General features: G+C 37.7%; 1 protein-coding gene across 1 annotated transcript in view; it reads right to left on the bottom strand.

The window, feature by feature from the left end:
* The window catches only part of grid2ipb (glutamate receptor, ionotropic, delta 2 (Grid2) interacting protein, b), a gene marked incomplete at its 5' end in the record, with an annotated part of 36340 nt that overhangs the window by 15030 nt on the left and 1811 nt on the right, over positions 1 to 19499 (bottom strand). The window contains 6 exons of the mRNA XM_079845456.1: positions 2839 to 3132; positions 6720 to 6789; positions 9270 to 9355; positions 12362 to 12631; positions 17914 to 18068; positions 18143 to 18475. Of these exons, the coding sequence (XP_079701582.1) occupies positions 2839 to 3132; positions 6720 to 6789; positions 9270 to 9355; positions 12362 to 12631; positions 17914 to 18068; positions 18143 to 18475 (1208 nt within the window). The remainder of the gene's footprint in view (positions 1 to 2838; positions 3133 to 6719; positions 6790 to 9269; positions 9356 to 12361; positions 12632 to 17913; positions 18069 to 18142; positions 18476 to 19499) is intronic.

The raw sequence follows: 19499 nt of genomic DNA on the forward strand, positions 1-19499 counted from the left end.
TTACTTAAAATTATACATCTTTATTGTCATATTGGATGCATTTAATGCATCATTGTTGAATAAAACTATTAATTATTATTCTCTGAATGGTAGTGTATCATAGTTTACACAAAAATGTTTTCAGTATTGATAATAATTAGGGCTGTATTTCCCGATAACGTTGTCTCTTAGTGCGCTACGAAGACTATAAAGGTATAACTTAACTAAAGGTATACCATTTCTAGGCATGTTCCCCGAACTTTACCTTAGGAGGTTGCTTAAGGTATACCTTGCGACGTTAGCAGGTGCTGTCCGTGGTGGTGGTAATGCTGAATTGGTTTATCAATTGCTCAAAAATCGATATTCACTCTATGCAGGGGCTGCATTATAAGAAAGTGTTCTTTATAATAGAAGAACTTCAGAAATGGTTGAAATTGCATTTATCAGGGCTCTTGAGATCTTATAAATATAATCCAAAATTGCAAACTAAATCCAATATAATTCTATATTTTATATAATTTTGAAATGATTGTGCGAACCTGCAACCTCTCATGCCCAAACGTCTTTATAAATCAACCCACTACACTGGCAGTATGCCATTAACATTATCATAATATATTTTGCCATACTCTTCATTTACTCCACAAGCAGGGTTTATTGCCCGCATCACATTATTGGAGTAAATCACTTTCTGTTATTCGATGACCTACTCAATAAAAGCGCAACATGCAAAACATATAATCAACAGCTACTATAGTGGAGAAAAAAGAAAGAAAGAGAAGAGCCGCCAGCAGCTAAATCTCGGGGCTGAGCTCCGTCGGGTTTGTCTTGACAAAGTCAGACCAACAAGATCTAAAAGCTTCGGAATTTGATGCCGTGGCAGGCAACATCTATTTTGAATTGCAGCTTCTGACATGGTAGTCAGGGGACTAAAGTTTTCACGGATGAAATAGTGCACATAGAAATGGCTCCGTGGACGGCACCATCTTTTATTTAGCACAACTATTCGCTGTATCGCTGCCTTAGTTTGACCAAACTCCGCTCCACAATCATTCCCTTTAAATAGACTCCATAATGGTTTGCCAGCTGATGTAGCTTTGGATAATATAATTAAAAAGCTAACAACCATCAGTGTAATGACAATTGTATTCTTTGCACGAAAACACTTCAGTTATTGGTATAGACTGAGATGTAAAGAAACAGTGGTGGCCACTATCAGAATGAACTGATAAGGTATAGCTAAGAGTGGTCCAGACCAACCTCACGAACAAATTACTTCCAGAAGGTATTCTTAACTAAGATTGTTTCGCGTATTCGCGAAACACATATTAACGTTAAGGTACACGTTAAGGTACACCTTAAGGTATAACTTAAGAACGACGTAGTGTTAAGAAGGTTTCGGGAAATCCAGCCCAGGACTCGTGAGATCTTATAAATATAATCCAAATTGCAAACTAAATCCAATATAATTTTATACTTTATATAATTTTGAAATGATTGTGCGAACCCGCAACCTCTCATGCCCAAACGTATTATTAATCAACCCACTACACTTGCAGTATGAAATTTACATTATCATAATATATTTTGCCATAGTCTTCATTTACTCCACAAGCAGGGTCAATTGCCCGCATCACATTATTGGAGTGACTCATTCATTTCTGTTATTGGATGACCGCCGTCCGCAGATGTCAAACTATGGCAGCGAATAGTTGTGCTAAATCAAAGACGGCGCCGTCAGCAGAGCCATTTCTATGTGCACTATTTCATCTGTGAAAAATGTAGTCCCCTGGCTAGGCTACCATGTCAGAAGCTGCAATTCAAAATAAATTTTGTCTGCCACGGCACCAAATTCAGCAGCTTTTAGATTTGACTTTGTCAAAACAAACCTGATGGAGCTCAACCTCGAAATTCAGCAGCTGGCGGCTCTTCTCTATCTTTCTTTTTTCTCCACTATAGTAGCTGTTGATTATATGTTTCGTGTGTTGCGCCTTTATTGAGTAGGTCATCCAATAACAGAAAGTGATTTACACCAATAACGTGATGCGGGCAATCAACTCTGGTTGTGGAGTAAATGAAGAGTATGGCAAAATATATCATGATAATATAAATGGCATAGGCATAGGCATACTGCAAGTTAGTAGGTTGATGCATGATACGTTTGGGCATGAGAGGTTACGGGTTCGCACAATCATTTCAAAATTATTTAAAATATCCACGGTTGGATTTAGTTTTCAATTTGGATTATATTTATAAGTCTCACCAGTCCTGATAAATGCAATTTCAACTATTTCTGAAGTGCTTCTATTATAAACAACACCGCTTTCTCACAAAACGCAATTAAACAGCCCCTGCATAGAGTGAATAATCTATTTTTGAGCCCTTGATAAACCAATTCAGCACCGCCACCACGGACAGCACCTTCTAATGTCGTACTATATCTTAAGTAGGTATATCTTAAGCAACCTCCTAACACGCCTAGAAATGGTATACCTTTAGTTAAGTTATACCTTTAGAGTCTTCGTAGCGCGCTAAGAGACGTTATCAGGAAATGCAGCCCAGTTCTTTTAAATTGTAATAATATTTCACAACATTACTGTTTTTACTGTATTTTTGATCAAATGAATGCAGCATTAGTGAGCGTGAGAAACTTCTATCGACAACATAAAAAAAAAACGTAATTATTCCAAGCTTTTGACCTGTATACACTATACTGTTGTTATAGAAGAAGTAGGTACTTAAACAACACGGACCACCAAACTGATCACTAACCACTTAATAAAATTCATTTTAGACAATTTTAAATCTCAGTACGTCATGTGTCTTCACCCACTCATTTATTATGAATTGTGACCTGACCTGTGCTGGAAGAACGTCTCCAGAGCTTTGCAAATGGTGTATCTTTCTTGTAGGGTGAGGAGGTGTTCAAGTTGCTGGCTGAAGGTACGGCCGTGCACGCGGATGCTGGGAGGCAGGATCTCGGCCACCCACTGCAGGGAGCTGAGGGCCGGGGAACGTGAGCGCGGGAGGGTGGGGGTCTCCTCTGGCTCCGAATCTGAGAGCGGATAGTCTACAGGGCCCTCTTCCACCACTATAGTGGGCATGGCACCACTGCCCTGCAGCATGGACACCACCTTCTCATGGGAGCAGTTCCTAAATGAGCATTAAATAGAATGAATGTATAATTTGATTAAATAATGAATGAACTATTAGCATGATGCAGCTTTGTGTTCCTCAATAGTCTATAGTGGACAAGACAAAGATGAGAAGGTATCCAAGTTTTGTTCAAATCAAACTTAAATTATATTTTATAATTAATTAATTAATTATATTATCATATCTTAATATAATATAACATAACATAATATTAGGTAACATTTTCTAATCCTTTATGTATACTGTAATAGAGTACTTATAAATCACCTGCAAACTAGTTAATTCATAGTTTATAAATTGTAGTCTCTACATTGCAAATACGTTAATAGGCATTCATTGTCATTGTAATTTACAAATGATTATTGTTTAATTAGCTCATATGTAAAGAGTTTTGTATTCTAACCCAAACTGATGTATTTTAACAAAGTGATCTCATGAGTATTTGTATGTGTTTTATGTAACGTGTGGTTCTACTACACATACATTAAAATATGTTTGCATAGACAGAAAAACATACAGTATTGGCATACTGACAGCATCTAAAAGGTAAATAATTTACTTATTACTTTACAGATATACTCTTATTACAGATATTATATACTTTACAGATATTTCAAATGTCTATGAATCCTTATTCAATCTAATAAAGGGATAGTTCACCAAAAAATGAAAATTTTGTCAATAATTACTCACCCTCATGTCGTTCCAAACCCGTTAGACCTTCATTCATCTTCAGAACACAAATGAAGATATGTTTGATGAAATCCGAGAGCTCTCTGACCCCTCAGCGATTTAATTAACACTTTCAAGGCCCAGAAAGGTGTTAAAATAGTCCATGTGACTCCAGTGGTTCAACCTTAATTTTATGAAGCGATGAGAATACTTCTTGTGCGCAAAAACAAAAATAACAACTTTATTCAACAATTTCGTTCTAGCCTGTGTCAGATTCCTACGCAGTTTACGTTGTAAAAACAGTGCAGCTCCCGCATCATCATCACACACATGCGCCGTAGTGCTCACGTGAACAGCATCTGCCGTAGAACTCGAAAAACGCTGCACTGTTTACAACATAAACTGCGTAAGAGTCTGACATAGGCTAGAAGAAATTGTTGAATAAAGTCGTTATTTTTGTTTGTTTTTTGCACTCAAAAAGTATTCTTGTCGCTTCATAAAATTAAGGTTGAACATGGACTATTTTATCGATGTCTTTACTACCTTTCTGGGCCTTGAAAGTGTTCATTAAATAGCTGTCTATGGAGGGGTCAGAGAGCTCTCTGATTTCATCATAAATATCTTAATTTGTTTACCGAAGATTAAGAATTTTCATTTTTAGGTGAACTAACCCTTTAATATTGAATTCAAGGAATTAGTTGATTCTATTATATTTGTGATCAGTGAGATTATGTTTTCAATTGCATTTAACACAGTTGATTCATGTACTTAATTATAAGATTTCTGTTCTGTGAGACTGGTGAGAGAAGCTTTGGTTTAGAGATAGGAGAGGAATTATATAATGTGGGACAAAATGCGGAAGTAGTATCTTCTCTTAAAGAATATTTATAAATATATGTACACTTGGTGTTTTTGGAATGCCATTAACGGAGTGTCTATATACACCAAGTGCATATAGCGTGCCTTGTTGGCAAGGGCTATTTGCACTAGCTCCGCCTAACAATGCCGGGTTGGCCTAAACAAGATTAAAAAAGTGGTGTCTTCAGTGGTGTATTCACTAGTCAGTAGACCGAAAGGCTCAGGAATCTAGGTTGTGTTTTTGATCGACCCGGGTTCGAATCCGCCTTTTGCTGAGCTCGCTCTTCTCCCTTTTCCCATCACATATCACATCGGAAAGGCATTTACTTTCAATAAAAATTAAGAAAATGTTCTAAAAGTGGAAATAAAGTGCCTAACGAAATGTGTAATAATAATAAAAGTATTTATTGGGTAGGGTTAGGGGAAGGTGTAGGGAGGGATTTTATTGTCCCATTAAGGCGGCATCCATTTAATATTTCTAATAAATATAATCATTTACACTGTTATTATTGCATCCTGTTAATGTACAACAATACTAAGGTGCAAATAGTATGTATCTGTCAAAATAAAGTATAAAATAACATCTAATTAGGCTACCATTAATACATATTGCAAAGAACTGCTACTTTTATTTGGTGTAAATAGAATATATCACTATTTTCACTTAGTACGCTATTTCAGTAAGTAAATAGCATCTACAGCTATTCGCACTTAGTGTAAATATCATCTATCGCTAAGAATGTTATTTTCACTAAGTGTAAATAGAATCCAGTTGCTTTTTACACTTGGTGTAAATAGCATCTATCGCTATTTGCACTTAGTGTACCGAGCACTTTTTCACTTTTTTTTATTGGCATAATGCAATGTTTTTCCCCAGAAGCAGCATGAACTTGAACATCTACAGTAGTCTGGTAAATTGCTGTGCTCTGGAGATTAACTACAAAGCCAAGAAGCAGCTAAATCATGGCCGCAGGAAAGTGATTTACATTTAGGCCTAAATCAACAAAGCTGGTGTTTTGTTAAGGAGCAGCAGAATAAAGCAAATGCATAATATGAATTCAGTGAATTTAATAACAGCTTGTTTCTGACCTAACTAACAGCTTTATTCAAAACCACATTGTTAACCCTTAAGATAAATCATCATATAACAGACACATGAAGTACTAAAAAGGCTGTTTGTTGTCTTTCCCAACAAATGAACAAATGAAATATACATTTTATGAAATAAATAAAAATATTCTCATCCAATCGCACGCAAAGCATGCTGGGAGATGAAAACCCCCTGCCCCAAGTAATGTTTAACTTGTGTTTTAGTCAATTAAAATTATTTAGTTATTTTAAAGGCACATTTGAGTAACATCGACTTGCAAATAAAAAGAAGCTGAAAGAAGCTCACCAAGATGCTCACCATACATTTATACAGTATATTAATCACTATTTTAATATATTTTAAAATGCAATATGTATGATGCAAAGCTGAATTTTCAGCATCATTGCTCCAGTCTTAAGTGCCACTGATCCTTCAGAAAACATTCTAGTATGCTGATTTGGGTGCATTTCTTATTATTATCAATGTTAAAAACAATGTTGTGCTGCTTAATGTTTTTGTTGAAATTCCTCTGATTTCAACTAAACAACATTTATTTGATGTTTTGTAACATTATAATGTCTTTAGTGTCAGTAAAGATCACTTTTGATTAATTTAATGCATCCTTCCTGAATAAAAATATTAATTTATTTTTTAAAAATCTTAAACTGGACCTAAAAAATTTGGAACAGTATAAATACATAGGCTATGTGAAATTGCTACATGTTAGGTTAACTTGATTATGTTTCTGAGAAATCACTTAACTACTAAAGTCTTAAGTATAGTACGCTTGATGGCAAAGCTAATATGTAATGATGTAATGGGAAATAATAACTACCCCTTAAATTATATGAAATAATGAAGGTTATTAGTAATTAGATAAGTTTACCACAGTATCTACTGTAATAACACTTCACTGCCATAAAACTTTTAAAGCATCAGCACAACATGAGAAAAATAAACACACCTCATGTCTAGGCCATTGAGGAACAATATGCGATCTCCCGGTTTAAGGCCACATGCCTCAGCTGGACTACCTGTAATGGGAAAACATGGGTTTGTGACTGAGAATAAAAAAACTTACATTTACATACAATACACCCACACCCACAAATAATCCACTTTGATGAATCTTAATGATGTGAAATACTATTGCCAATTGTGATTGTTTGTAATTAAAACACTACAAGATACTCTGTTGTGGGTCTGAGAGGGTTTGTAATCTGTTTTCTCATCATGATGCTGGACTCCTACTTGTTTTCATAAGCAGCCCCACACAGGCGGCTGAGTCAGTGTTAACTAGCCTCAGCACAGGCCTGCAGTGGGCGAATATCGTCATACAGACCCTCACACACTCACCGCCCTCTCTCCACTCGCAACATACAATTGTACAGACTTCAATACAAATGTACCCAAAGCTTGTTCATTAGTACAACAGCCCACTCCTTCCTTTTTTACAATGCACCAAAAAAAGAATACTCCATTTCCCTTGAAAACAAGCCACTGACCCAAGCTGTGCTTTCCATGTGCCTTTTTATTACAGCTTTCTCTGTAGCCTACAGTAGAGCTGCACGATTCTGGATAAATTGAGATTCACCATTTTTTTTGTTTAAAATAGAGATCACGGTTCTTCCATCATTCTGAATAGACAACTAAAAAATAAAATGTCATTTACTAGAGCTTCTGACAAAATGTTAATTGCTGTAGACTATTTGAAAAAAGTATTAATTTAGATTTATTCATCAAAAAATGTTTACATTTGAATTAACTAATTGTTTTTTAATCAGTTTGAATCACTCAGCGTTTTTGAACGGAAACTCTTGAATCTTTTTAACGGTCATATATATATATACCGATCAGGCATAACATTATGACCTAATACCTAATACCCCTTTTGCCGCCAAAACAGCCCTGACCCGTCGAGGCATGGACTCCACTAGACCCCTGAAGCTGTGCTGTGGTATCTGGCACCAAGATGTTAGCAGAAGAACCTTTAAGTCCAGTAAGTTGCGAGGTGGGGCCTCCATGGATCAGACTTGTTTGTTCAGCACATCCCACAGACGCTCGATTGGATTGAGATCTGGGGTATTTGGAGGCCAAGTCAACACCTCAAACTCGTGCTCAAAACCATTCACATTATCCTGCTGAAAGAGGCCACAGCCACCAGGGAATATCATTTCCATGAAAGGGTGTACATGGTCTGCAACAATGCTTAGGTAGGTGGTACGTGTCAAAGTAACATCCACATGGATGGCAGGACCTAAAGTTTCCCAGCAGACATTGCCTAACACATCACACTGCCTCCGCCAGCTTGCCCTCTTCCCATAGTGCATCCTGGTGCCATGTGTTCCCCCGGTAAGCGACGTACATGCACCCAGCCATCCACGTGATTTAAAAGAAAACGTGATTCATCAGACCAGGCCACCTTCTTCCTGCTCTGTGGTCCAGTTCTGATGCTCACATGCCCAGTGTTGGCGCTTTCAGCGGTGGACAGGGGTCAGCATGGGCACCCTGACTGGTCTGCGGCTATGCAGCCGCATACGCAACAAACTGTGATGCACTGTGCATTCTGACACCTTTCTATCAGAACCAGCATTAACTTCTTGAGAAATTTTTGCTATATATATATGAAGAGAGAGAGTTCAGTCATGAAACTCTTCTGAGCAGCGGATTGGTTCACTTAAAGCCAATTAGTCGTCCAATTGTTCTATCTACGTAACCTATTTATCCCTCACTTTGAATCGGATCAGTTCATTGCTAACCCCCACCTTCCCCAGCACCACCTGCCAAGATCTGCTCGGGGGGTTCTTCCTATGTTTCCTTGCAGCAGTCTGAATTCAATTCACTGTATTCATGTGCATTTTTTAGATGTATCCTCGCTCATCCAGCAGCAGCAGCGTAGCAGATCTAGTCTGCCAAGACCAAGCCTATGTACATTCCATGTGTATTAATAAATGCTGGTTAAATTCAATTCAGGGTTGTCATGATTGAACTATAAACTTTTAGCCCAGTGCTTCTGTGATAATTTGAATCATTGTAAGAATACACAATGCCACACAGAAATAGTGTGGTTGAAAATACTGTTTGTGAGGCTGTTTCATACTTGTACACAATATGACAACCGCTCTCTCTGGCTCAGCAGCAGCGGCAGCACAGATCTGAATATTCTGCTTGTGATCATGACACAGGCGAATTGTTGTCATTTAGGAATAAGATCGCGAGGGTGTTTGAATCAAGATCGCAATCTTTTAACGATTAATCCTGCAGCTCTGGCCTACAGCAATATGACCAACGTGGCACAAATTCTGGTGGCAAAAATATGACAGTCAAAATTAATTTCTAGCGCTAGATCTGTATCCTAGGTGACAGGATGTATAATTCTGCATCAGATCAGAAACCTTGAGAAAAACAAAAGCCTGCTTCACCTTAGAGTCAGTTCTCTTTTCATTCTGATAAGTAATGAGAGGTAGCAACTAGCAAGTGCTTATGGGTATTCGTCACAATCAGTCATACACACCTGCCATTACGGAGTCGATCCACACAGGAGCGTGACCTCTCAGAGTAAAGCCAAAACTCTTCTTACCCCGGTACACACGGATGGTTCTGCAGAGGAAGAGAGAGAGTGCAGAGCGATTACTGACTATACTGACTGATTGTAGGTTTGTTAAAACACTCACATAATATACAATACTTTTGATTTTTACAATTTTCCGAGGAACATGACTGACGCTTGTCTGTGCAAAACTGCCACATTGCTAGGGTGTAGTGTTTGGTTGCTATGTAGTTGCTAAGTGCTGTGAGTGGGATTTTTCACACATGCTAAGATGATCTGGGTGGTTGTCTACTGGCCCAAGTCAAAACAGTTGTGGTGTTGCTTTACGGTGGCTAGGGTGTTCTGGGTGGTTGCTAGAGCATTGTGGTTGTGTTCTGTGTGGTTGCTAGGTGGTTACATACTGGATTAAGTCAAAAGACCAGTTGCAAAGGTGTTGCTTTGCGGTTGCTAGGGTGTTCTGGGTGGTTTCTTACTGGCCCAAGTAAAAACAGTTGCCAAGGTGTTGTTTTGAGGTTACTAAGGTGTACTAGGTTGTTGCTAGGGCAGTGCTTGAGTGTTCTGTGTGGTGGCTTACTGGCTAAAGCCCAGTTGCCAAGGTGTTGCTTTGTGGTTGCTAAGGCCCCGATCACACAGGGCGTGTTTTTGCAGCGAGAGGCGCCTCTTTTGAATAGATTTCTGTTGGCAGAGAGCGTTATGCGCGCCTCGCGTTTTAATGCGCTCTGAGCGCATTAAGTTGAAAAAAAGTCAACTCTGAGCAGAAAAGTGACTGACGTCATCGCGTTTTTTTTCTATTGTCCAATCGAATGAATGGAGAGGCGGGCTTCCCGTTGTGGGGACCGTTACCTTGATTAGACTGACAGCACAGCTGATTCGGGGGTTTCCGAGCAACGTAAAAAAAAAACAGCAGCGCACTGCTCTTTTCTCAATGAAAAAAAAAACGTCAACCAATAAAAGCAGTGCAGTGCGCCTCGCGTTTTCGAACCAGAAAAACGCATTCTGTGTGATCGGGGCCTAAGGGGTTCTAGGTAGTTGATAGCATTGATATCCACAATAAAGGCTAGATGTCTCGTCCGCGCTGCTGGCCAATGGAGGTCGACCTCCGCACCTGGCGGCCATCTTGTCACAGTCAGCTCGCTCACTCGTTTCATTGTTTTCATGGGTGCTTGCACTTTTTAAATAACCATAACTTGCTCAATTTTCTACCGATTTTCGAACTGTTTGGTTTGTTATAAACGTCAGAGATGTAGTTATGACACTGTATACTTATGAAAAATTATTCATAATCTGTTCAAGCATCCATAATTATAGCCACGTTAATAACGTTTGTAAGAAACCAAACCATTTGTAAATCCGTCAAGATTTCAGTGAGATAAGAGTATTTGTTTCATGCAGATCCCTCGCTTTACATCAGGAGCCACAGAGCCCTGCCTGTGACAAGATGGCCGCCGGTGATGACTTTAGAGACTCCGCTGTAAGACATCTAGCCTTTATTATGGATATCTATAGTTGATAGAGCATTGCTGTTGTGTTCTGTGTGGTTGCTAGGTGGTTACTTTCTGGCTCAAGTCAAAAGAGCTGTTACCAAGGTGTTTTTTTGCGGTTGCTAAGGTGTTCTAGGTGGTTGCTAGGGCATTGCTGTTGTGTTCTGTGTGGTTGCTAGGTGGTTGTTTACTGGCTAAAGTCATAAGAGCAATTGCAGTTGCTAAGAGGCTCTAGGTGGTTGTTATAAATTGCTGGTTGGTTGCTACTAGTCAGTTCCTTCCAGCTAGTCTACATGGGATTTTTCAAGAGTTTTATAATCCACCAGGTAAAAAAGTCTGATTCCTTTGAAAAATAATAGGTGCTATGGTGGGTATGAGGTATTATGACTTCAGAACGGATTACACGGCAATTGATTTTTATGTACAAAACTTGTGAAAGAAGCTCCACTAATGATCACTAATTATCCTAGTTTGTTTATTGCCAGTACATGGCCAACATATTTCAGAGGCCAAACATCCAGCAACTTATTCATATGATAATGACCTCTATATTGAACAAAACGGACAAGCATACTGAAGCACCACTTGAATGGCTATTTAAGAAGCAATTTCCCTGCTTCTTAGAGAAAACACATGACATATCATTAGAGTAAAGCTAGCCTTAGCAGTTGCTGTGGCAACACCTCAAGGCGACACTGGAACCATCGAGTAAACAGAGATAAATGAACGCAATAAAAAACATTTTGGTCCTGTCGCAGTGCCATTTTACATAAGGTGGGCCGCCAGAACCAAACATTGATGGCGGATTAGAAAGGGGATGACAGATACACAAAGACATGCTAAAAAAATAGAAAACTCTCTATGGGGATTACATAAGGACTGAGCCAAGGAAGCATTATTTATTGAAAAGCAGATTAGAAATATAGTCTACAGGGTATCAGCACATCATATCTACTTTTGCTGTAGTATTAATCTAAACACTCTGGCTGATACTTCCCCACTAATACTTAAGACAACATTTTCACAAATAAAGAATACTGAGACAATGTGATGACATCATACAGAAAGGCACACTGTAAATGTCAATTTTAAGCAAATGTACAAGAGGAAAAAACCAAACAACAAGAGGATCCGTTTTTTGTTTTGATTGAAATTCAATAAGCAGCTTCATGGCTTGAATGTGATACGACGGCAGTCTTCCCTTTAGGTTAAGTCACGATTTTAATGATTAAAATATATCCTGCATTCTAAAACACATAGCAGTAGATCACCGTATGAAAAAGTGCTCGTGATGTGGACAGCACATGCATGTGTGTGTGTGCGTGTGAAAGCATGAGGCACAGAAACAAACACAACTCAATAGTGCTTCTCTCACCCACCCACACACAAAGTCTCTCACATATTACACAGTGTTCTATGCATTTGAGGAGACTTCCTGCAGTGTTTTGGGATAAAATTGTCTTTTCAAAACAGCATGGAAAATGAAATCTAAAAGCTAATAATTTTATCATACATAAAATAATAGGACAATGAACATTGAAAAACTACTATATAAAGGAGGCATATGATACATACCTCTGGTTGGCTCCAGTGACGTAGTGGCTGGGAATCGTGGAGGTGCTCTTCCTCAGGCCACGGTCGGATTGGGCCGGGTCATCTCCGGTATCTCTGGGCACAGAACTGGCCCGTTTCGAGCCTTGCGGACGTTCGTGGTGGTCTTGACTTCGGCTCCGGCGGAGCCTGTTTTGGGGCTCGCCCAGGCTCTTGCTACGGCACATGCGGTTGATGAGACTCTGAGAGACGGCCTCGTCAAATCGCTGACGATGCTTCTTGGGAATGAAGATCCTGGCAAACATGGTCACAGGAAGGCAACAGAGAAAAAAGGTTTAAATCAGCTACGAAGAGCCATATCGTAAAGACTCTTTAAAGGTTGCTAGTTCAATTCAGCCAGTCAGTTTTTCCATCACGACCCAAAGTGAAGAAGCTTCAGTTTTGAGTCCACCGCATTCATTTAGATGAGGAGCATCACTGTGAGACTTGTTTAAAATCCAATAGTAAATTCAATAGTGATGGACGGAGAACCGGAAAGGATGACAGAGACAAAAATGAGCAGAGTAATGAAGGACATCCAGATTTTTCATTGAATTCCAACATGTAGCAGCCTCTCTGAGTACTGTCTTCATCTGAAACTCCCACTCCAGAAGCTCTGGTACAGATACCAGAATCCAGCAATAGCAAAGGTGTGGGAGTATATAACACCAGTGCCTCTCTCTCTCTCTCCCTCTCTCCCTCGCTTTTCTTATTCCTCATTCTCTTTTCGCTGTTAGTGATGTTCTATGCTCTCTGGGAAGAACATCAAATCTCAGATGCAACACAGCAATTTTTTTTCACTTGTAGCATGACATTCATAATATAATTTAAGTGATTCAGCGCACACTGAAATGAGTGAAACGGTTTGAACTCGGAAAATGTTTGGCAGACAGGAGGCAAATACAATTTTGACTCTGATAACTTTGCCTTTATAAGATGGAGTATAAAAATAAGGCCATGTTTGTCACATTTATGCAACGTTGGCAGTTATGGAAAAGCCTGTTATACCGCCCACCAGGGAAACAGAAAAAAGATCCCAATTGAAAAACCTCAGCAAATGTAGCCTTAGTAACCCTGAGTGTAATGTCAGCGCAATTCTGTCGCTTTGTTCTCTGAAGGCGATGCACTGACATTAGCATTTAAAAGAATTCCATGTGTGATCAAATAAAAAGCACATACATCATGGCGTAAATTCTCTTGATATTTGTAGGTCTCTAATTGTCACTGGCAGACTGTATTCATTTAATGAGGCTGATTATTAAACACAAACCGAATGTAATTAATTTAATTTTCTTTAGATCAGACATTATTTGAATACTAAAAATATCAGAGCTGCTGCACTATAGATATTAATGGATAGTTCACCCAAATTCTGTCATCATTTATTCACCCTCATACAGATTTGGAATGACATGATGCAGTAAATGATGTAAATGATGACGATTTTCATTTATGGGTGAACTAAAGTAAAACATATACGCATTACTTCACAAGCAAATGACTTCACAACTCAGTTTTATAAGCACAGTCTCTATTATTCTGTATCTCTATTATTCTATATTATATCTGTACTAGGTACTATGAAAATATGAGCAGTTTCACAATAACATTTCTCTCTCCCCATTGCCTTGGTGACAGTATTGACAAAAACACACCATTAGACAATTTTAGAGAGCAGAGTTGCCTCAGGTTCCCATTATTATGGAGGCGCAGAAAGAGTGACACAGTGACTTAATTGAGTGGCCAGTCGCTGCATTAATGGCAGACAAGAATAAATAAAGCATTAAGTGCCCTAACAGGCCACTACAAATCTCAATACTACAGCACTAGCATGAGTATTCTGAATGACAGCATAAAATAGAGTGCATTAACATTATTGAGCTTCTCCGAAAATGTGGACAGAACTAACATTGCCAGACTGAATTTGCATTTGTGAAGAGAAATTCACTTAAGGGGGTCAGACGGTGCCATGCTCTGCCTATTTTCTAACCAAATGCGATGGTTATTAAGAAAAAATACACTTGAATGGGACATTTTGAACAAAGGTTAATATGAGTAGCTCTGTTTTAATAGTTTAATTAGACTTGACTGCACGATTACAGAACACAAATTATTATTAATTCTGTTTCAGTTCACTGTAATCCAAAAATGAATTCAATTCTTTATTTGAGCAGTTCTCTCTGTTTGTGGGAAAAGTAAAATTAATAAATAAACTAGTGAAGAAATACAGAAATCAGATCATTAATAAGCCACATATCTCTAAAACATCACTGGCACAACATGATGTTTTATGGCAAAGACAAAACCATTTAATAACCATGTTGGAGAAGTATCAACATATCAAATTATGATCATGTCCTCAGCAAAATACTGCATAATATTGAATAGACAAATTCCATTAAGACAGATCAATGAATGATATTAAACTTTAATGAAAATTACTCACCCAAAGCAACTCATCTTTCAGTTTATCATGACTAAGAACAAGATGAAAGTGAAGTGGCTACTTAAGAGATATATTCAGAACAAAGAGTGTCACTTTAGCCCAAATGAACAGCCTCTGAGCCATCAAGAACCATTGACTGCAACTGTCTTGAGACCGCTACCTCTCTACAATGACCTGAAGAGGATCAGCACTGAATAATGAGCAGAAAATCCATTCACCAAGAGAGAGAGAGATCAAGTGTTGGTAGAAACTGAGACATGTGTGACTAATATAAGGCTGATCATATAGTGAAGATTAAATGTGTTTAAACCAGTGATTTGATTTTTCCAATTCATGTGTTTAATTGGGTGAACTGTACATTAATTGGCCATCAACAACAATAATACCCATTTTGTGTTTATAAAATATATGTATGTATAAATAAATGTATGTTAAATGGTTAGTTCACCCAAAAATTCTGTCATTAATTACTCACCCTCATGTCATTCCAAATTACTGGCCAATAATGAGCCGGCATTCTGGCGTAGAAGCGCTGCACTGTATTTATAATGTAAACAGAGTAGGCGACTGACGACACACGACCGACAGACGAGAAGAAATTGTTGAGTAAAGTCGTTACTTTTCTTTTGTTTTTGCCTATGGTTTTTGCGCACAAAAAGTATTTCCGTTGCTTCATAACATTAAGGTTGAACCACTGTAGTCACATGGACTATTTTAAAGATGCCTTTACTACCTTTCTGGGCCTTGAAAGTTGCAATGACATTGCTGCCTATGGGTGGTCCAGAAACCTCTCGGATTTCATTACAAATATCTTAATGTGTTCCAAAAACACTTACGGGTTTGGAACGACATGAAGGCAAGTAATTTTCATTTTTGGGTAAACTAACCCTTTAACTTACAAGTAACTAACAAGCAACTTATCCATGAGCACATATCTGCACAAAAAGTGTGTGATGTGACTTTAGTAGGTGATAGTATGGCTTAGGATAGAATAGGATACAAGCTACTGTAAGTGGTAAACATATATTAAATGTATATGAAAACAATTATTAGGCCACACTACAGTTCAAAGGTTTGGGATAAGTAAGATTTTTTTTAAATAAATTAATACTTTTATTCAGCAAGGATGCATTAAATTGATCAAAAGTGCCAGTAAAAACATGTAAAATGTTACCCCAAACTCTTGAATGGTAGTGTATGTGATTTTAAAATGTTCTCTAATATCTTTTCCCTTTAAAGCATTCAGTTTCCTGTATAACGAATTACAAACTAGTGATAACTACTCTAACTGAAGATGGCAAAACAGACAATGGCTTAAATGAGGGATTTCTAGAAATTATGATTGTGCCCATATACATATTTGTTGTAAACGAAAAGAGCATAGTCCAAATGTATTGGGAACTGGCTAATTTCCTTGTATTCCAATGCAAACTAAATTTAACCAGATAGGCTTAAAATCCATACCAGATAATGTTCAAATGTAACGGATCAAAACATATTGAATAATATATACTAATTGCCAAGAGTTCAATACGGTTAATTTCTTTTCACAAATGCCATGCATTCAAATTTGACAACAACAGCACATTTAGTATTACACAGTACAAAACGCCCAGAGAACTCAAGATCCCCAAGCCGCTGAACACATGGTGACATCCCCATTCACTACCCTTCACCAGATATATCTCTAAAGAGGATTACGAGCAGTGACAAAGGTTATTATCTCATAAGACAAAGGAACAACACCTACTGTGCAGAGAGAATAGCTTGTCTCTGTTTATCAAACATGATGTTAAACACTTTATATAACCTTAATGAAGTTCTTCCTCTTATCAATTGACTTGAAGTAGGTGAAACTATAACATACAGTAGAAATATTTACTTTATTTCTCTTGTACACTTTTACCAAACTAAAACCATTATACAAATATTTTTACAACTGCACACATTATTTTTTTAAAGACATTAAAACTTTGATTCAGCATGGATGCATTCAATATTGATCAAACGTTACAGTAACAACATTTATAATGTTACAAAAGATTTCAATTTCAAATTAATGCTATTTATCAAATAATTCTAAAAAATGCATCACAGTTTTCACAAAAATATTAAGGAGAACAACTGTTTTCAACTGTGATATAGTAATAATAAATGTTATTATTATAAGAAAGGTGGTGTAAAGCACCAAATTAGCATATTAGAATAATTTGTGAAGGATCATGTGACACTAAAGACTGGAGTAATGGCTGCTGAAAATCCAATTTATAATATTGACTTGTGCTTTCTATTTATTTACTATTGAATCTAAATAGAAAGCAGTTATTTTAAATTGTATTTCTGAATTCTGCCTATTTCTGATAAAAATATTAATGCAGCCTATATATATTATATATATATATATATATATATATATATATATATATATATATATATATATATATATATATATATATATATATATATATATATATATATATATATATATATATATATATATATATTAGTCAAACATCTAATTAAATGAAAACATCTGAAAACAAATCACTTGTTAGACTGTGTAAACTGGCCTACTAAGTATCACTTGCCAAACAAATTGACAGAGCCCAAAAAGGAGCCAACAAATATATCAACACTAGAATCCTCTGTCAGTGCCATCTTATGTTATTGACCCAGTTGGCATTAAGGCATAGGCTTGACTGGAAAGGGAATTTCACTATTAACAGAGTCAGCATACATCAGAGGGTTAGAAGATTATCAGCATTGCAGCACCAGATGGAGACACATCTATCAGTGTTCTTATTAGGTCAACCCAGTTTACACTGAAAGCCATGCAAGTTAATTCTCTTACTGCAAATATGTTCCTCATAGTATAATATGTTTATAGAATATAATAAAAACAGCCAAAAAATCTATTTACTAAAAATCTATTCATATATTTAGCAAAACCTAAACTAAACTGATGCCCTCTGGTGGCCTTCAATCTGCTCTGCATGGCTAAATACAGTAGCTGAAAACATCTGGGTCAGAGTGGCCCTGAGATTAAAAATTAATGAGCACTGTAGGTGGCAGATGGAGTTGGCATAGATACCTGATGTTTGAGATGAGCTGTTGCTGCTCTTCGGTTGTCAAGATGTCAGGGAGAACGGAAGCGAGCCAGTCCACCTTCCTCTCAGCAGCAAACTGTTTCAGTACAGCAAAAAGTTTCTCTTTCACCTCTGGATCATTCCTCAAAATCTCCTCAACCTGAAACAGGAACCATTGTGATATTGTACATCTTTAATTATATCAATTCATAAAAGTCTGTGAGTTAAACTCACCCTCCTGTTGAACTCCAGAGCCTTGTGTTTGCGGTCCTGACGCATGCCGTCTGTATCTTTCTGAAACCCCTCTAGGCTGTCGCTGCTGCGTTTCTGACGACTGCCCATGCACAGCACCCCAAGACGCAGTGTTCGGCCCTGAGAGGCCTTTATCAAAGCGGCGGCCATCTCGTGGTGCTTCACAGGGATCCCATTCACCTCCATGACATAATCTCCAGCTCTGAGACCACTACGACCTGCTGGGGAGCAGGGGGAGCAATCCTCCACCAGCAGGGGGCAGTCTCCCACTATAGTGAATCCGAAGCGACCATCAGGGCCTGGAGTGATATCCATCTGCACACAGTCAGTGAAATGCAATGGATTTTACACATTGTTATGGACAGAAACAGAATATATATTTGTATGAATGCTGGTTTCTGATGGTTTTAAAAAAAAAACTTTTATTAATATATTATATATTGTATAAGTGTAAATAGTAGTTAGATGCCATTTACACTTAGTGGCAGATACTATTTGCAATACTAGTATGCAATAATAACAACATATTCAGTGTATTGTGTATGATTATATTAATTTAAGATATACTATGTAACTTTTTTTTTAAAGCAAGTACATCTAAATCATGTTTTTTTTGTCTTATCCTGAATCACTATGGTACACCTATAATAAGTGTTTATATTCAGACTATTTAAGACTGTGTCTCTTAGTACCTGCATGACTCGCCAGAGAGAAGTAGCTCCGGCTACAAAGTTCTTCCATAAAACGCATGCGGTTTCGTTTATTAACCGCTAGAGCGCCAAAAGTTACATAAACCCTATTCGCACGGGATTTGTATTATCTGGGGACCTCGTGTGATTTAGAAATGACCCCCCCTCCACACACACATCTGAATTTCGCGTGGGGCTTTCGCACAGGATAAGCAAAGCCTGTGATTTTACTCGTATTTACTGACTTATCGCCCGGATATGATGTCAAGACTTGTAAATGTTTTTTCGTTGTAGATATAGCTGTATGATATATCATAAACAGCAGTTCCTTATCGCGTGCTGCTATATGTTATCTAGGCTTGTTGCGATAGTCGGTGTTACACCGGTTACATCACTTTCCCACCGTCGTTTAGATTTTTTATATTAATAAAAATAATTTAGTTCAGTTAGAGAACAGACGTTACAATTAAAAACTGAACTGAACACAGAGCAGCAGCAGGAATCAGATTTCATGTATCACAAGAGTGAGGAGCTGACAATACGACGGAAGATTTGGTTTCAAAGCTAAATATAAAAGCGCCCATTTAAGCGAGCTTGTGATTGTACTGTTCTGTTTTTGTGTTTTTCATTAAGTATAATATTGAACACAC

This window comes from Gobio gobio, assembly GCF_949357685.1.
Source record: "Gobio gobio genome assembly, chromosome: 20".
Lineage (NCBI taxonomy): Eukaryota > Metazoa > Chordata > Actinopteri > Cypriniformes > Gobionidae > Gobio > Gobio gobio.